Genomic DNA, 18147 nt, shown 5'->3' with positions numbered 1-18147 from the left:
TTTTTCACTTCACCTAAATTGCTGGGAATGTGTTTGTGTACGAACATTTTTCGTAATCTTTGTGTTATTTTTCGTTTTGTATTCTTTTCATAATTTTGAATTTGCCAAATTTTTGTAAGCGGCTCTGGTATTTTTGTATTTCAAACTCTTTTTCCTCAAGTACATTTGTGATGTTTTTGTATTTTTGGAGTGTTTTTCTCTAATATTCAGGTACTTTTTGTAGACTTTGTGTATTTTTCCTTAATATTTGTATTTTTTTTTCAATGTTTTCCATTTTTGGGGGTAATATTTGCAAAACTATTTTCAAATGTGCATTTTTCCATAATTTTACATTTGTTCCCATTTTTTGTAAATTCTTCTATTTTTAGATTTTTTTTTTCCAGTATGTTAATTTTTTATCTAATAATTTTAATTTCGATATTTACGTATGTTCTTCTAATTTTCATTTTTTCCACTAATACGTTCTGCAAATACTGTATTTATTTAAAACATTTTAATATTTTGTTCAGATTTTGGGGGTTTTTTTCGTACGCGTGGGCACCCAGCTGTGCAAGCCCGCCCACAATTTTGATTGACCGGCGCCTCGTCCAATGGCATCTCCCAATTTAGCATCCCGCCTCCTTTAAGTACCCCAATGGGGGGAGCGCGTACATCGTTTCGTCCACATTTTCTGGCGAAAGGCTTCGGTAAGCACACCGGACCTCCGGATGTTTGCTAGCCGCTAAACGGAGCCTGTTCCCGGTGCGGTGCGTCCGTCACGACCAGACTGGTGACGCTGGTACGGAGGAGGTGCGTCTCACTTTCCCCGAGCGCCGAGCTCCTTGTTTCGGCTTGGATGGCGACGTCGACCTGATCCGCGGAGGCTCGCCTCGCCTCCACGGGTGGCTGGCGGAGGTGGTGATGCATCCCTGCCAAACTACGCCTGGTTTCTCCTCGGCGGCGCAGGTGTCTGCCGGTTCGAACCGAAACAACCACCGCTGCCGTGGGGGATGTACCACTCGCCGCCGCCGATGCGAGCCCGTCTCCGGGGAGCAGCAAAGCTCCCCCCGGGTGCTTCTTAATTGGGCCCGATGATGTGGAGCCGAATCTACCTGGAGCTAATGTTCCCGAGCGCCGTGGGCCAACTTCCCTTGTGACTCGCACGATTGATTTTTTTTTATTTTTTTTTTTTTTTTTTTTTTAATTTAGATACAATTTTAGTCGGATTATCCCTTTACAAATCCTTTTGGAATGAATGTTTGGCAGCAAAAGTGTGACATTTGGATTTACTACAAGTAAAAAGTGGAAGCAACTACAGCGATGTGCTTGTAGTTGAGTTTTTTCCCACCATGTCCAGATCCAACAGGTTAGTATATTTTTAAATTTTGAAGTCTATTTGTCATCTTATATTAATATCATTTACAAGGTGTATTTTCCTTTTGCATACTATTTTAAGTGTGGTATTCAAAATGTTTTCAATTTTTTCCTGTTATTTATGTATGTTTTTGTAAAATTTTTAATTTCTTTCTAATATTTTTTCCTAATATTTGTGTTGCGTGTAGATTTCGTATTAGTTTTTTTTTCTATTATTCATTTCTGTTGCATGTTTAAAAAAGTAATCACCCCAATGTCTCTAAAGTAGTCTCTATTAATTTTTTTCTGCCTTGTTTTTTTTGTCAGATTTTTTTTTTTGTGGTTTAACAATTTCTAACAATTGTTTTTTTTTTCAATCATTTTCTAATATTTAAAATTTGTTTTGTTTCTATTTTTTTCTCTTAAAAAAACGTTTTATTTTTTCTTGAATTATTCAGATTTTTAAAATGTATCATAACATTTTTATATCTTTTTTCTAATATTTCTGTATTTATTTGTAATTTCTATTTTCATTGTAATATTTTCCCCCCAAATTTTTTTCCCCTGCTGTGTTTATTTTGTAAGGATTCCCTTCCAATCGCTATATTTAATGTCTGAATTTTTTGCAACAGCGTCAGCCCACCCGGTGGCGGCTGCGGCGGTCCCGGCCTGCGGGGCGGTGCCGAGCACCGGTCGGCCTGGGGTGAGTCCGACTCCGTAGCCAACGGCTGCGCGTACTCTACCCGAAGACTCAACAGCCGCCGGAGGGACGACGACGACCCCCCGGAGCGCCGTCGGGCCGGACCTCCCGGCTGCGTGGCCACCACGGTGAGCCGGGTCAGCTTCCGCTCCCGCTCGGCGTGGCAGGAGCGTGGCGACGAGGTCCGGGCCAAGTCTGTGGAGCTGGGCCTCCCTCAGGACGGCGTCGCCGCCCCCACGCCGGAGGCCGGTTTCTCTGCAGCGGCGTTCTGGTCCGGCGTGGCCCACGTCTTCAGCTCCAAGAAGTTCCAGTCGGAGAACCTGGAGCGGCTGTACCAGCGCTACTTCTTCCGGCTCAACCAGAGCAGCCTGACCATGCTGATGGCGGTTCTGGTTCTGGTCTTCGGCGTCATGCTGCTCTTCCACTGCTCGGCGGCGAGCGTGCCCAGCGTGGCCTATGTCGTGGTCTTCTCCGCCGCCATCCTGCTGACGTTGGCGCTGATGGCGGCGTGCAACCGGACGGGTTTCCGGCAGGATCACATGTGGGTGGTGTGCTACGCGCTCATCCTGCTGGTGCTGCTGGTGCAGGTGGTGGGCGTGCTGGTGGTGCGGCCCCGAGACGCCTCGGAGGGTATCTGGTGGACCGTGTTCTTCATCCACGTGGTCTACACGTTGCTGCCCGTCCGCATGCGAGCTGCCGTGCTCACCGGACTGTTGCTGTCCGCCGTGCACGTCGCCCTGTCCTGGATGCAGAACAACATGGATCCCTTTCTCTGGAAGCAGGTACAATCATCTTTTCCTGGTATTTCCACCCCCCCCCCCCCCCCCCCCCGCCCGGTTATTTATCGATTTTTTTCTAAATGATCACGATTTTTGTGGCCGATCAGCGAGTTTCAATAAACCGATCACAAGATGGAGCAATGTGTCTATTTAAATAACTGTTTACTGTTTATACTTGTGTACGGGTTACTGAGCACCAACAAATGTTATCTCAAGCATCTTTGCCAATGTTTGTTTAACAATCGGAAATAAAGGAAAAATAGGGAAAAAAGGCACACACAAAAAAATAGAACTAAAACATTAGTTGGAAAAATACATAAATTACAAAATTAGTAGAAAAGAAAAACGTATTTGTTTACTTATTAACTTATTTTAAATACATACAAATAAAAATAAAATAAAAAAATAACGTGGAAAATCAAATTAGGACAACAAATACAAAAATACACATACTAGGAAAATGTAAAGCTATTCAAAAAAAAATCAAGGTGTGATGTCAGTATTAAACATTTAGTTGTTAAAACGAGCAGAACTGGAATTGTAGTAAAAATATAGCTGCTTTCAAAACATGCAATACAAAAAATTATCAACCTGGTCAATGACATCATCGAATTAAGACATAACATGCAATCATAAAATGCAAGATGTAATTAGTCGATCAAATCAGTGCAGTCTATTTCAACAGTTTTGTTTTTCACAAATTTCACAAGTTTTTCTTTTCGAATATTTTTGTAATTTGTGTATTTTTGCAGCTAATCGTTTGGTTGACTTTTTTTGTGCGCATTTTTTTTTCTATTTACTTTATTTTAAATAGCTTTGTTTTCCTAGTATTTGTGTATGATTTTTGTATTTGTTGTTCTAATTTGTTTTTCTATCTTAATATTTTTGTTCTTTTTTTTTTTTTTATTAAATTCTTCACATTTCTTACCCAATATTTTTGTAAATTTTTTTGTTTTTTTTACTTTCAGATAAGCCCCCGCCCCCTTTAACATTTTCGTATTTTTCTATCAAATATAATTAAAAAAAATGTTGTTTTTTTTTCTAATTGTTTTTTAGCAATTATCATTTTCTGAAAATTTCCTCAAATAGGTATTTCCCAACGTATGCGTTTTTACCAGTAAAACGGGGAAACAATACATGAGTACAGAGCAAGTATTGCTTTTGAAGGGCAATTTTGAGGAGTGGGGGCCAATTGAGAAATTGCGGTAAACGAAAGACGCAAAATATGAGACTCTTCTGATGTCTTCCGAGGCCATTTAAAAAATCCTTGACGTGAATGTATAATCATTCCACCTTGGGGGGGGGGAAAAAAAAAAAAAAAAAAAAAGAGCTCAACAAGCAAACCATTAAAAGGCCCAAATTAACACCATTCATGCGCATGAAGCGTGTACAGTATTTCGACTGCATATTTGTGATAGTGGTGTGAAGCAATAAAAGTGGATGTTAACCTCATCGGAACGGAAAGTTCCAGAGGCTTTTTGCAGCTCAGATGTTCCACATAAAATGCAAACGTTGCTTGTTTTGTTAGCACTCTGCTGTCTCATTGCTTTGGTTCCACATATGCTGTCGCACTAGAAATTGTGTACGTCCCACTTGAGAGGATGTACATTAAGCGGTCACGCTAAAAGCTCAACCAAGCGTCTGGCAAAGATCCCGTGCGGAGAATCAAAACATGACGTTGACGTCTGGCGTCTTGACTTACCCGTATTTTCTTTCATGCTCTTGCTCGGGGAGACATTTTAGAATCGGCATCAGAAACTCTTCGTTATCCTTTAAAGGGAAATTGATGCTGCAGCAGGAGCACATAGAGGACAAGGCACACAATAGAAAATTATATTAAAAAAACCAAAAACAAATTAAATTTGGACTCTTGCCACATTCCACACACATTGAAGTCAACTTCAGCTAATGATTGCTCAGCTAGACCTTGTATATCGTGCCTAACTAAATCAGTTAGACAGGGATTCCCTCGTTGGTGGTGGTAGTAGTAATCCTTGAATCGATCCCAAAATGGCCGACTTCCTGTTCAATTTCTGGCATGGGTCCTCAACGTTTTTTTTGTGCGTCCTGTTATAATTGACATGTCTGCTGAATTTTGTGTCCGTTTGTGAAACTGGAGCTGAATTTTTTTTTTTTTTTCTCTCTCTCGTCTGAACTTTGTAACAAAGCACAAGCCCTGGAAGTCGCTACAAATGACCAAAATGGCCAACTTCCTGTTTAATTTCAAGCATGGGTCTTTGAACCTTTGGTTGCGTCGTGATAGACTTGGCTACCCAATTTTGTGTCAGCTGCTGTCTGGGCTGAATTTTCTTTTTGTAACTTTTCAGTAAAGTTACGGAAGCCATGGAAATTGGCCAATATGGCCGACTTCCTTTTCAGTTTCAAGTATGGGTCTTGGAGAATTGGAAGTCCGACAAAAGTTCTGACCTACTGTGTAATTTTCAGCATGGGTCCCTTGAGACATTTTGACGAATCTTTTTATCATAGACTTGTCCGCCCAATTTCCAGTCAATTGGTGGTACTGTTCATAATCCAATGGACATCTGTTGTGAATCTCCACGTTATGACAGAGCAGCAGTTCAATTAAGACCCTGTTACCACTGGACCCTTGCCAACCGGGACCGTTTATGTTCCCTCCGCTGGGAATCTAAAGGGGGGATTTTGAGGGAGGGCCGGGGGTGATCCCACGGGAAAAACGGGGGCAACAAAAACAGCCCCCCCCCCCCCCCCCCCCCCGAGAGACAAAAAGCAAAATATCACTCGTTAGTTGCCATGTATTGTATGTGAAAATACGTGGCAGGGCATTGTTTCGCAAAGTAAATGCAAATGTTTGATTTTGATTCATGTCAAAGATAATCAGTATGCTTTCATGGAGAAATTGGAGAAGAGTTACTGTTGAGAAACTCAAATTCTCAGGATTTGGAAGATTTTCAATTAAAAAAAAATGTATCTAAACGATGATCAAAAATACCACTTTAGGGAAACTGGTTGTGTCATTTTCACTATCAAGTGACTGATCCTGGAATCGGCCGTTGTCTGGAATAACGTTGGCAACGGTACGACTAAATGTTTAACATCGTCACGTTGCGGCGTAAAAATAAACTCGGACGGCTGGCAGTTTCCGAGGCGACTCGAATTTCACGTAAGCCGCCGGGCGCTGATATGCTAACAACAACAATGCGAGTGAGGGAAGAATAAACGCTCGCAGATTCTCATCAGTTCAAGACGCCGCAACGCAAACACGCCATCAACGAGCGAAAACACTCAAATAGTCTGAAAAGGATGTGAAAAATGTGTCGTGGAATTCCAAAACTGAGCTGAATAGTTCTCATTTTGGCCATTTCGGTTTGAAGCAAACTCCGATCTGGGAATTCACCCAGATGAACCCTAATCAGATGCATTTTTGTATTTTCTAATAGTAATTTTTTTTTTTTTTTTTCCATAGTCGGCCTCTTAATTGTTTTCCACGTTATATTTAATGAAAGCGGACCACGACTTGTGCTTTAAGATCTGACTACAAAAAAGCCCACTAGAACAGCTGAACTTTATTTGTGGTTGATCAGAGGCACTTTAAATGTGTGCAAAACATGAGTTTGGATGTGACCGTTTAATTATGAAAACGGCCACATGCCAGTTTCATGGGGGGGGGGGCATATTTGTGCAACTGCATCTCAGTTGTTTGTTTTCTTCCCCTCTTTAATAACGCATTTTCTTTTCAATTCAGGTTCTGGGTCGCATTAATGGTTTGAGATTTAATCTCCACTGTATGTAAAGTGTACAAATATATGTGGCAATTTGCATTCTGTAATTACTTTTAAGTCACATGGGAGTGACACGGGAAGGTGATTTGAAGCGGGTTAGGATGCACGGAAGTCCAAATACGAACACGTGCGCGCGCACAAACACCCACACACTTGTATCTTAGCAACGCGTTCCCTCTTTTTAAAAAAAAAAAAAAAAAAAAAATCCCCCATCACAAACTCCAGTGCTGCGTGCTTACCTAGGATCCTCTTTTTTTGTCAGTGCCAAGTACAATTTAGGCGTAGCACCATCTCTATTAGCGCGATCATGTTTCTGCTCTTTTTACAGTTTTTACATGACATAATCTGAGCGCCAAGATTGCAGTCGCGTGTTGGGATACCTATCCGACTTTGCTCCACGTGCAAAAGAGGGGTCGGATTTGGAAAAAAAATGTAATTGTACTGTTCACATTGACAAAAAAAAAAAAATCTATGGAGCTGGAGTGACCTGATTCAATATTCAAATCTTGCTCGCAGTTGGAAAACTGCAAGTGCTCACTTTGAAGAGGAGTTACGGTTAGGGTTAGCATTAGGCCAATTACAAAGGAGCTCCCGTCAGTACTTTAGGCAAGTTTCAATCTATTGTTTTTCTGTTCCTCATCCATTGCTTTCAGCCGTGTCCAGGCTCTGTGACCGCGACTATGCAGGTGCTTTTCTCTGCGCAATCACAATCGGAGCTACGCTCTCAGTCTGCGGTTGCTAATGCTAATGCTGTTGTAAGCTGATGAATAGCAGTCAGCTCGGCAGATGCTGTTCATGTTTAAAAGCAGCAGTCTCTGTTATAGGCACGGAAAAAGCACAATGTCAGGCTTTCACGTCACACCGGACCATTTGTCTCCTGATGGAACCTCTTTATCGTTAGTCCAATTAGCTTATTAGCTTAACTTATGTCTAAAAAGTAGTTTTAGCAAGGAGGCTAATGGCTACTGGCGTCATTCGCAAATTAGCCAGGATGAAATAAATGTACACTTAGCAGCTAACTTGAGGGCCTTTGTGTTATTTACTTTATCTTGTGGTGTATTAAGATTTTTTTTTTTAACGTGAAATGCAAACTACGGCTCAGTTTTCGAGTGACATGAGATCACAGACCACAAGAGTGGCCTTCATTGTGAGGCCACATGAAAGCGTCCTGGCATAAGGTGGGCAAGGCGGTGGGCATGGTGCCCGCCTCCAATTACCCTCACACATGGAATGACGCCATTTGGAGCGCATTATCCTGGTGAAAATTGACATTTGGTAGTGGTTTGAAGATTCAGACCTCGCCGGTTTTACTTTTGGTAGACATGAGTCGACCCACACAAAAGTTTTAAGAACCCATGCCTTGGAAGAAAGAACATAGGAAGTCAGCCATTTTGGTTTGAAGCGGCCACTTTATTTCCTGGTGTTGTTAGATTTTTTTTTTTTTTTTTTTTTTTAATGTTTGAGTTTGAAGTGGCTAATTCGGTCATTTGCTGGGTTACTTTGAATATTGTGAAAATTCAGCCACCAAAGCCGGTTTCATTTAGCAACATGAAATTTATTTTTTTTTAAATCCAGCCCCCAAAGCCATTTTAACTTGGCGCTATGAAACTTGGTAGGCATGTCTGTCATGAATAGATCCTCAAAAAAGTCTGAGAAAAAACAAATCTCAAGAATCCATGTGAAACAAGACAAGGCAATGAAAAACCCTGACATTAGCCTATTAGCTGCTAGTCATTTAGCTGAGAGCTAGCATACTGCCTGCTAAACTAGCTGCTAAGCTCATAAAATTTCATGTTTAGAGACGTTTTGAAAATTGTATTCCTAGACAACATGTAAACTCTCAGTGACAATGAGTTTATATAATGATACATGTTCCTTTCTCGCAGAGTATGTGTACATTTCTGACAAAATCTGATCAATTATCTACGAAATGACGTCAGAAAGCGAGTGCTAATGGACCTGGGCTGACGAGGTCCTCAGAGAGGACGGAACATCCTGCTTTAACTCTGCCGAATGGCGACATGATTAAAGGACGCTTAAGTGCTTGGGGTCGTCGCTGCTCAAACATGCTGTGACACGTTGTCGTGAATCACCGCCGAGCGCTCCGATAATGCTCCTTTAGGGAAAATTAACGATACGTGTGGGCCGAGAGGGACGGTAAAAGACGGGGAGAGTAGTGTCACACTAAAAATATGAGTTTGGGTTTTGATGGTGAGTCAGCACATTTCGCCGCTATACTACGCCCGTGGCCGATAACCAAAACTCAAATATCTTGCAGATGGGTGTTGCCCATCTGTGTACTTTGGGTACTTCACATTTTCTTAGCAACGGGGCAAAAATATCGATTCATCTATCTTTGAAGGACACTTCAAATGGCCAGAATGACTGCTTCAAACAAAAACGGCATACTTCCTGTCTTTTCCGGAATGACATTTTGAGCCTTTTTTTTGTATGCTGACCAAATTTCAAGTTAATGAATAAAACTATAACTCCAGGGTCTGAATTTTCAAAGAAGTTGAAGAACTTCTGGAAATGGCCGAGATGACCCTCAAGTGAATGCTTCAAAGCAAAATGTGGACCTTTTCGAGCATTGCTGCTTGAGGCGTTTTTTGTTTTTTTTTTGGTGGTGGTGGGGGGGGGGCGTCTACTCATGAGACATGCCTACCAAATTTCAAGTTGCTAAATAAAACTAGGTTTGAGGCCTGAATTTTCCAAGAAATTGCAAGAGCCCTTGAAATGGTACCCCGCACACCCCCGACCCCCCCAAAAAATCCTAAAATGGCTGCTTCAAATCAAAATGGTCGATTTCCAGTCATGGCTTCTTCAGATTTTTTTTTGTTGGGTCTAATCATGTGCCAATTTAATGTTCCCAAGTGGAACTTTTTTGCGGGATTCATTTTCTACGTATTTATATGTAGATATGGTGAGCGAATTATGGCAATGTTCATAATTGCCCGTAGTTGATTGATTTTATTGTAACTGTACAATTAGTTTGAATTATGAGCCATTTAGGGGCTGCGAAGGCGTTCAATCCTCAGCTTCAGTGTGAAAGGAGCTTTAAAAAAAAAAAAAAAGTCATGTGAGCGCCGTTTTTGATCCTCTTGTGTCCCACAATGAGGTTCACCACCTCTCGACATGCAGCACTGTTAGCGCATGACCCGCATTACCTCCTGCAGGGCCACAATGTGCATACTGTGCTGCTATTGATCCAAACCGCTAACCCCCTCTGAGAAAGTCACAAATTGTTTCGGTTTCTGAAAGCTAACAAGACATCTTTTATTTATTGACATTTATTTTTAGTGTGAGTGTAATTTCTCATAAAAGCTGGAAGCAATGAGTCTCCTCCCAGGAAATGTTTGAAGAAGCGTTGCTTTGTTCGACACCAACACAGTACAGTTATAACAGTAATCATGTGCTTTAACTTCTGATAAGCAAGTATGAATGTAAGATTGTGGATTTAGACGAGGAAGGGAAGTTGCACACAACCTTAATCAATTGCGTTGAAAATATGATATGACCGTTTGAATATTTTTTGGGGAACTAGAACTAGTAAGATGAGGCAAGGCAGCCTTATTTATATAGCGCATTTCATACACGTGGTAATACAGTGTGCTTCATCAAAATACAACATTTCAAACATTTACAAACAAGAGTTGAAGACATTGAAATGCAAAGTAAAGAAATAAAAAGTAGCTTACTAAAAGAGCATAAAGTGCAAGAACAGGATTTTGGAGGATATCCATCATTCTGATTTTAAAAATGCTTCATCTTATTCTTTTAATTTAAATAATCATAATTTATGGATTCATTTGAGTCAATTAAGATTCTTGATAACAAATGTTGCATGTGGTGTCATGTAATTTAACACATTTTCATTTTAAATAGTATTATCTTGACAAATATGTATTTTTATGAATGTGCAAGTTTAAATGATATTCTGTTTTGTTTTTTTTTAATAAAAAAATAATAATAATTGACACGTGCAGTCCTAAAATGTTATATTTACTCCGTGGCCACTTGATTAGGTACGCCATGTGACGATCACGTCAATTTGTCTGAATCGAATCCAACATTGGCTCTTCCTCGTCTTCGGTCGTCCTCCTCCCCCCTCCCCCCTCCCCCCTCCCCCCTCCCCCCTCCCCGACCCCGAGGGAACGGCAGTCATGTTGTTCCAAGTCTCGAGGAGGAAAAGCCCGTGCTTTCCAAATAAGGGCGGCGTGGATATTAATAGAATAAGAGCCCGCGTTTGTGTTGACCTGTTGACGGGAAGAAGACTTTATCTGATGCATGCACCGTTGCCGTGGCAACCACGCGGCGCTGGAGGGACAGCTGCAGGAAGCTTTGGTTTTGTCTTTTGTTGAAGCGGCGTTTTCCACCACTAACCGGCCGGCCCAACGGTGCCGCCGGCTGGAGTGGCACACTCGTGTTGTTTTGATGAGCGAATGGCACATCCATATGGGGTCCTGCCGTTGCCGTTTTGTGGGCAAATGTAGCGTTGTAACGGTCAAATAGTGCGTTCACGTGGGGCTCACAGCCTGTTTAAGCCAATCTATCATGCTATGTTCTGTAGTCTAATAAAGTTTTTTTTTTAAAATATTTTAAAAGAAAAATATTCTTTCCTTGCCAAATATTTTTGATGACGATAACGGTCAAACTGACAGCATACTTCTGAACTTTATTTGGGTTTCACTGAAATGGCGGCAGTTGTGTACCGATTCCCATTTAACGTGAGTTGGAATGTGATTGGTCGGTTTTGAACACGGCCACATCCCCAGTGGTGAGCGAGCGTGCGCACACGTGCATCCGCGTTGTCGCAATCGTTTACTTTAACATACTTGAACCTCTCTTGAGTTGTACAGGTTATATACGGAAACAAAACGTTGCAAAGGATTTAGCCTAGTTCATCAAATGGCGTTGTTCTTCCGCGGTGTTTCAAGTGGACGTGCAGGAATGTCCTCCGTGCCCACGTCATTGATTATCGATGCATTCTTACGAGCCGACTGGAGTGCATGTGAAAAGACTTTTTGTGTGCCTGAGAGCCGCTTCAGTTTGATAACAAGCGCTAATAGCAAAGGAGACTTTCACATTCACTTTTTTTTTTTATGTTCCCTTTCCCAGGCATCTTTTTTTTTTTTTTTTTAAATAAAAGAATATTCGAGATGTCCTTTGATACGCGGGGTACGATACGATTAAAGAACGATTTGATTCGGTTCGATTCAGTGGGATTTAGATTCGATGGGATCGCTGTAGCTTTTGTCATGTTTATTATCATGTACAGTTTCTTTTGAATTTAATTACATAATTAAAAAAAAAAAAAAAAAGGTGTATTTATGTATTTATATACACTACACATTCATACGAATGTACGTACAATATGAAATAAAATCGTCCGTTTTTTAAAAGAGCTAATATCGTCAGATTAAACCGGTCCGGTCCCAGTTTTGATTGGAAAATACAGTATTACTTTTGCATGGCTACCTAGACTGAAGTAATTCAAAAAGCAATAATTCTAATGGCAAAATGTAGCCTTGTGAGGGAAAAAAATATTGTGGTCTAACATCCTTTTAACTCATTCACTGCCATTGACAAATTTCTTTTCACAGTCCAGCCATTCAATCCCAGGAATTTATTTATTTATTTTTTTCAACGATTAGCTTAAAAGAGTGTCTGAAAATGTCTGGCAATGAATGGGTTAATAATGCAATAGTGTTACAACATTTTGTGGTCACCGATGTATGGAAGAGTGGAACCGCCAATGTGGAGAAAACATTTTTGACTGGGCTATGTTGTTTCAACGCACTGCAAAGTGTTTCAATGCGTTGCTAGTCATTTCAGTGTATTGGTAAAACGTAGGCAAAAGGCTAAAAACAATAAGCTGTTTTCAGCATCTAGCTTACATTTCACCAATATTTACGAACGGCTTTACCAAACACGTTCGAACGACTTTGCAATACATTCAAACGACGTAGCCCAGTCAGAAATATTTACTCCACACTGGCAGTTCCACGCATTGCATCTTTGTGTAAAAATATTTCATTCTTGCTGCAAATGTCATTATTTTGTGTCCAAAAAATGGCTTTTTGGGAAGAATCTTTCTTCAAGCTGTTTGATCGTGTTTGTTTGCGCACTGCAGCTGGTGTCCAACATGCTGATCTTCTCCTGCACCAACATCGTGGGTGTGTGCACACATTACCCGGCGGAGGGCTCTCAGAGGCAAGCCTTCCGGGAGACGCGGGAATGCATCCAAGCTCGCCTGCACTCGCAGCGGGAGAACCAGCAGCAGGTGAAAAACATTCCGCAATTATTTGGGGATTACTCTTAACACGCCGCGGTCATTCGCCCGGCTTTGTACACAAGGTCATCACGGCCGCACATATTTTGGTTTGGTTTATCTTTTTTTTTTCGTGTGTTTTTTTTTTTTTTTTTTTTTTTTTAAATGTACCTGCAGGAGCGTTTGCTGCTGTCGGTGCTTCCCCGTCACGTCGCCATGGAGATGAAGGCAGACATCAACGCCAAGCAGGAGGACATGATGTTTCACAAAATCTACATACAGAAGCACGACAACGTCAGGTACAAAATGCAAAAAAAAAAAAAGTGCTGGCTAAGGAAAAAAAAAACAAACAAAAGCATTTTCAAGAGTTTCCATGCTGAAACCAACTTTATTTATTGACAATCAAACAACAACAGTGAAACGCTGATGATATAAATAACGCAAAGATTCTAAAATGTGCTGTTGTATTTATTTTTTTATGCCTTTCACACTGGAAGAATTCTAAAAAAAAAAAAAGTTTGGAGTCTTGACTTTGACTTTAATGATAAACAAAACAAAAGAAATAGAATGTTTTTCTTGTTTAATATTGAAACTTTATTGACTAGTGATTAAACGCAAATCCCAATGATGGACGAACGCAATATAAAATGTAAGGTTCACATGCTGTAATTGTCATTTTATTGACTATATTGATTTAAAAAAAAAAAAAAGAAAAAAAAAATCGTGGGAATTAAATATTCCAACTACTTGTAGCTGACAGCATTATTTCCAAATAGAGACAGCGCAAGTGTTAACATTGGCTAACTCGTGAGCGCCTCTGCTAATGGGTTGTGACAGCGCTAGTCGGGGGTAACTTGGCTAATTGGGGCCACTAATTGGCAGCAACAGGAAGCTGAGTGACACCTCCCGTTGCCATTGCTGGCTAACAACTGTTAGCACGTTAGCATTAGCCTGTTAGCGCATGACCACATTGGAGGGGATGTTTTGAATGTCGATGTTATGCAGGCCTGCGGCGAGAGAAAGAGAGCGAGAGAGAGAGAGAGAGAGAGAGAGTGGTAGGGGAGTTCATGTGGAGGTCATTAGCTCATGGAAAAAAACAAACAAAAAAAAAACGCACACAACAGCCAGTGACAACAATCATGGCTGTTGTGAGAAACAAATGCATTAGCACGTGAAAACAAATAGCTTGAGAATCATGAGGATGCTACACAGTTGTGTTACGTGGAGACTAAATTGTTTGTAGCTGTCAGTGGCCATTAAAGTTGATGGACCAGCCAGGTACCACAGGCGCACCTTATGTTGTTCGGTACGTTAGCATCTATCAATTCGGCGGCCAGGTCGGTTCACCGTCAGGAAATTGCAACCCAACGAAACCAAGTTGATGCTGAGCTCAGCCTTTTCCCAATGACGTCATAACTGTTGCCTCAATAAATGTGGTATAACGTATATGAATATAATTTACACAGGCCTACAGTGACTTTGCCTTTTACACATATAGTTGTACACATATATACCTAATTTAGAAATGTAAATCAATGTCGTTTTAAAATAATGTGCTTTTACACCTACATATTGTAAATGCAGTTTTATGTACTGTAACTATGTAGATATATGTACTTTTACAAGTTCATGCAAAGCAATTATATGTGCACAAATGCACTTTTATATACATCGTCAATGTGCTTTTTATATACTCACATAAATAGTCGTTTTCTAACTATAAATATGTCGTTTTACACTATCACAAATCTCTTTCTATATGTCTATGAATGTAGTACACAGAGACACTTGAGGCGATAGTCATGTGCCATTCATGAGATGAGTGTGACTTTTATTTCAGGTTTGTGTCTTGGGGATGTTGGTTAAATGTAGCACAATTGATCCCTGTTGGCGTTCGCCACCATGCCTTAGTCCACATCTGGTTAGTTAAAATACAGCACAACAAATCCCGACTGAGGTTGGATTGATGGACAGCAACTCACGTTTGAAAGTGTTTTTGTCGTTGGTGTTCTGCTTTTGCTTTTTGTTTTTTTTACATTTTCCGGCATACAGGACATGTGTCATTAATTAAGTTTATTATTTTTAGCATCCTGTTCGCAGACATCGAAGGCTTCACGAGTTTGGCGTCTCAGTGTACGGCTCAGGAGCTCGTCATGACGCTCAACGAGCTCTTTGCTCGCTTCGACAAGTTGGCGGCGGTAAGTACACGCGCAAACGTACGCGTTGCTGTGGTGAATCATTTTGGATCTTCGGACCTGACATAATCCGCATCGCAATTATAGCAAGCGTCAATTTATACAAAAACATGATACAGTGAATCCCTATTTCGAGATTTTTTTTTTTTTGTGAATTTATAATATACTTTTACCCCTCCCGCACACTTTAAACATCAACTTATTAAAACACAGGTTTGAAAGTACTCGTCGGCACCTGTTCTCACTCTCTCGCCGCCAAGAAATGGAAGAAAATCACTGAGGAAACGAAAATCCGACTCTCCCTTCAAGCCGCTTGTCCCTCCCTGTAAAACAAAACAACAGTACAAAAGAGGATTAATTATTGCATATTTAACAAACACCAAAATGCTCTTTCAAACCATATCATTTCATCAAATAAAACTCAAGACAGCTTCAAGCTAACATATCATGGAAAATGCCATTAATGGGTTAACAGAAATTAGCATAGCGTCACCGTCCTGTGAAAAACACGCATGTCTAATTTTTTCATATATTTTTAATTTCCACATTAGTGGGAAGTCTGTAACGCAGAAACCCCATTCACGTAAAAATGTTAAAAAATGGACACAAGTGTTTTTCACAGTTGGATTCCACGGTAATTATAACTGCTACTTAACACACACTGAGCAGACAACAACACTCGCAGGCATTTCTATTTATTCACTGCAGTGAACATGTTTTGCTCCGACCATCCAATTAGAAGACAAACAAAACGCTGATGTCGTTGTGGTCTGTGAGGCCAATCCGATACGCGATTGGATTGAAATAAGGGTCCCATTGCACTGCTGATCCTGAAGGCAGGCCCCGCGCAAGTTACATTGACGTGGCAACATACAGAGGCTGAAATGCTATAAAATAAGGGCAACTTGACGTGTATGCTGTCGCTGTGTCCTCAGGAGAATCACTGCCTCCGCATCAAGATCCTCGGCGACTGCTACTACTGCGTGTCGGGCCTTCCTGAGGCCCGCGCTGACCACGCCCACTGCTGCGTGGAGATGGGCCTGGACATGATCGAAGCCATCTCGTAAGACGACCACGTCATCATTGTTGAGATGCTATGCTAATAGCCGAAGATGGTTGTCAGCATTGGCCAATCTGAATTCCAGTTCTCAGCCACTAGGGGGTGCACTCACATGCTACCTGAGCACCCCATGTTGTTGTTTATTTTTTTTGGGGTGTTTGTTTGTTTTTCCAGGCTGGTCCGGGAGGTGACGGGCGTCAACGTCAACATGCGGGTGGGCATCCACAGCGGGCGCGTCCACTGCGGCGTGCTGGGCCTGAGGAAATGGCAGTTTGACGTCTGGTCCAACGACGTCACGCTCGCCAACCAGATGGAGGCTGGCGGGAAAGCGGGGTACGTGCGACACAAAAAAAAACGGATCAACCGGCCGCGGGACCGAATTGGATTCGTCGGGTTTACGTGACCTTGAGGTTTGGGAACAGCCGCCACGACAAGTCCAAATTGAGTCGCCGCGAGTCTACTACGTCAAACTGAAACTTGAAAACAAGCAAGCAAAAACAACAAACAAATATATGAACTGTGTCTCTTCAGGCGCATCCACATCACCAAAGCCACGCTCAACTATCTGAACGGCGACTACGACGTGGAGACGGGGGCGGGAGGCGAGAGGAACGCTTACCTGAAGAGGAACAGCATTGAGACGTTCCTCATTGTCGGATGCAGCCAGAAGAGGGTACATATTCTTCAGCAGATTATTCTGATAACAAATGTTCTTTAAAGACGAAGTCAACCCAAACATATATTTTTTTCATGTTCCAAGCGCCTTGAGTAGGCTAAACATGGCATTCTGATAAGTATTGCGTTTGTGGAATAAGAGTTAATCCACCCGTTTTTAGCCATGTCAGGCGGCGGCCATTTTGTCATTTCTGTCGACTGAAAACGACATCACAGATAGATGCTCAGGGCTCGGGTAACGACCGATCACAGCTGACCCGTGTTCTGAAGCGGAGTCATGATTGGCCGTTATCCGAGCCCTGAGCGACTGTGATGTCGTTTCCGGTCGACAGAAATGACAAAATGGCCGCCTCCTGAGATGGCAAAAAGCGTGTGGATTTTGCTGCTTAATTCCACAAGCGCAATATTCATCAGAATGCCTTGTCTCAACTAGTGAGCCTGCACAGAACATATTCTGGGGGGAAAAAAAAATGTTTGGGTTGACTTCCACTTTAAATTGGAAAAACAATGCAATTCCGGGAAAAAATGCACCTAGTTTCTAATGGTCAAAACGGAAGCGCTACACACATAGATCAAGAAATGCTCTCTGTTGTCATCATTTGAACGTTAGCATTTTAGCCACGGCAAAACATCCAATTTGGGTGCGAAGATGGCGTTACGGGTGTGAAATTGATCATCTGGTGGTGCCAGCGCTTTTGATCATGTGACTCCACAGAAGCGGTCATCCTTAACCTAAATTTTTGCCTCGTGTGTGTGTGCGCGCGCGCGCGCGTCAGAAAGAGGAGAAGGCCGTGATCGCCAAGATGAATTGTCATCGGACAAACTCCGTGAGTCACAACAGCAGCCACTGGACGGACAGACCTTTCTACAACCACCTGGCCAACAACAACCAGATCTCCAAGGAGATGAAGAGGATGGTAAGAAGACACGACGATCAGCGGGATCATATGTATTCGTCTCTTTTGGCCTTGGTCATATTTAACTGTTAGAATTATCATGGCAAACAATAACATTTATAATTGCCGTTGTTTCTAATTATAACAATTCAATTTGGGGACCTCATACAGTCACACAGCCTTGTGGGTGTTTCTCTTTTAGCTTGAATGTGATGCGATCCATTTTTCTTTTTTTTTTTTTTTTTTTTTTTGGGACATACTGGTATTGGACATCATACTGGATTTTCCGCTTCCGCAGAAGTTGTTTGCTGTGTGTCTTTATCTAGGAATGGGGTCTACCCTTGGATTTCATTATTTATTATTTTGTTCCATGAACATGCATGAGGGGAAAAATGTCATTTGTATTCAAGTGTTATCAAATGTCACTCACCGCTGCGCCCAAGAGGCAGTTAACAACACTACGGCCATACAGTGAATG

General features: G+C 41.6%; 2 protein-coding genes across 2 annotated transcripts in view; one reads left to right on the top strand and one right to left on the bottom strand.

Annotated features, from left to right (window-relative positions):
* Positions 1–641: 641 nt before the first annotated feature.
* Positions 642–18147, top strand: part of adcy5 (adenylate cyclase 5) — a 25404-nt gene continuing 7898 nt past the window's right edge. Inside the window, exons 1-9 of the mRNA XM_086050780.1 lie at positions 642–1345; positions 1965–2814; positions 12706–12855; positions 13021–13142; positions 14930–15041; positions 15974–16101; positions 16273–16431; positions 16630–16771; positions 17550–17690. Coding sequence (XP_085906906.1) covers positions 1329–1345; positions 1965–2814; positions 12706–12855; positions 13021–13142; positions 14930–15041; positions 15974–16101; positions 16273–16431; positions 16630–16771; positions 17550–17690 — 1821 coding nt within the window. The 5' untranslated portion in view covers positions 642–1328. The remainder of the gene's footprint in view (positions 1346–1964; positions 2815–12705; positions 12856–13020; positions 13143–14929; positions 15042–15973; positions 16102–16272; positions 16432–16629; positions 16772–17549; positions 17691–18147) is intronic.
* The window catches only part of sec22a (SEC22 homolog A, vesicle trafficking protein), a 26641-nt gene continuing 13079 nt past the window's right edge, over positions 4586–18147 (bottom strand). Inside the window, exons 7-9 of the transcript XR_015089464.1 lie at positions 15274–15361; positions 13015–13115; positions 4586–4600 (exon numbers count right to left, since the gene is read on the bottom strand). The gene's annotated coding sequence lies outside the window, so the exon portion shown is untranslated. The remainder of the gene's footprint in view (positions 4601–13014; positions 13116–15273; positions 15362–18147) is intronic.

The sequence above is a fragment of the Filicampus tigris genome, chromosome 14, assembly GCF_054856515.1.
Source record: "Filicampus tigris isolate MCC_2025a chromosome 14, RoL_Ftig_1.0, whole genome shotgun sequence".
Taxonomy (NCBI): Eukaryota; Metazoa; Chordata; class Actinopteri; order Syngnathiformes; family Syngnathidae; genus Filicampus; species Filicampus tigris.
The sequence above is the reverse complement of the archived record's forward strand: the minus strand, read 5'-3'. Positions and strand labels throughout refer to the sequence as shown.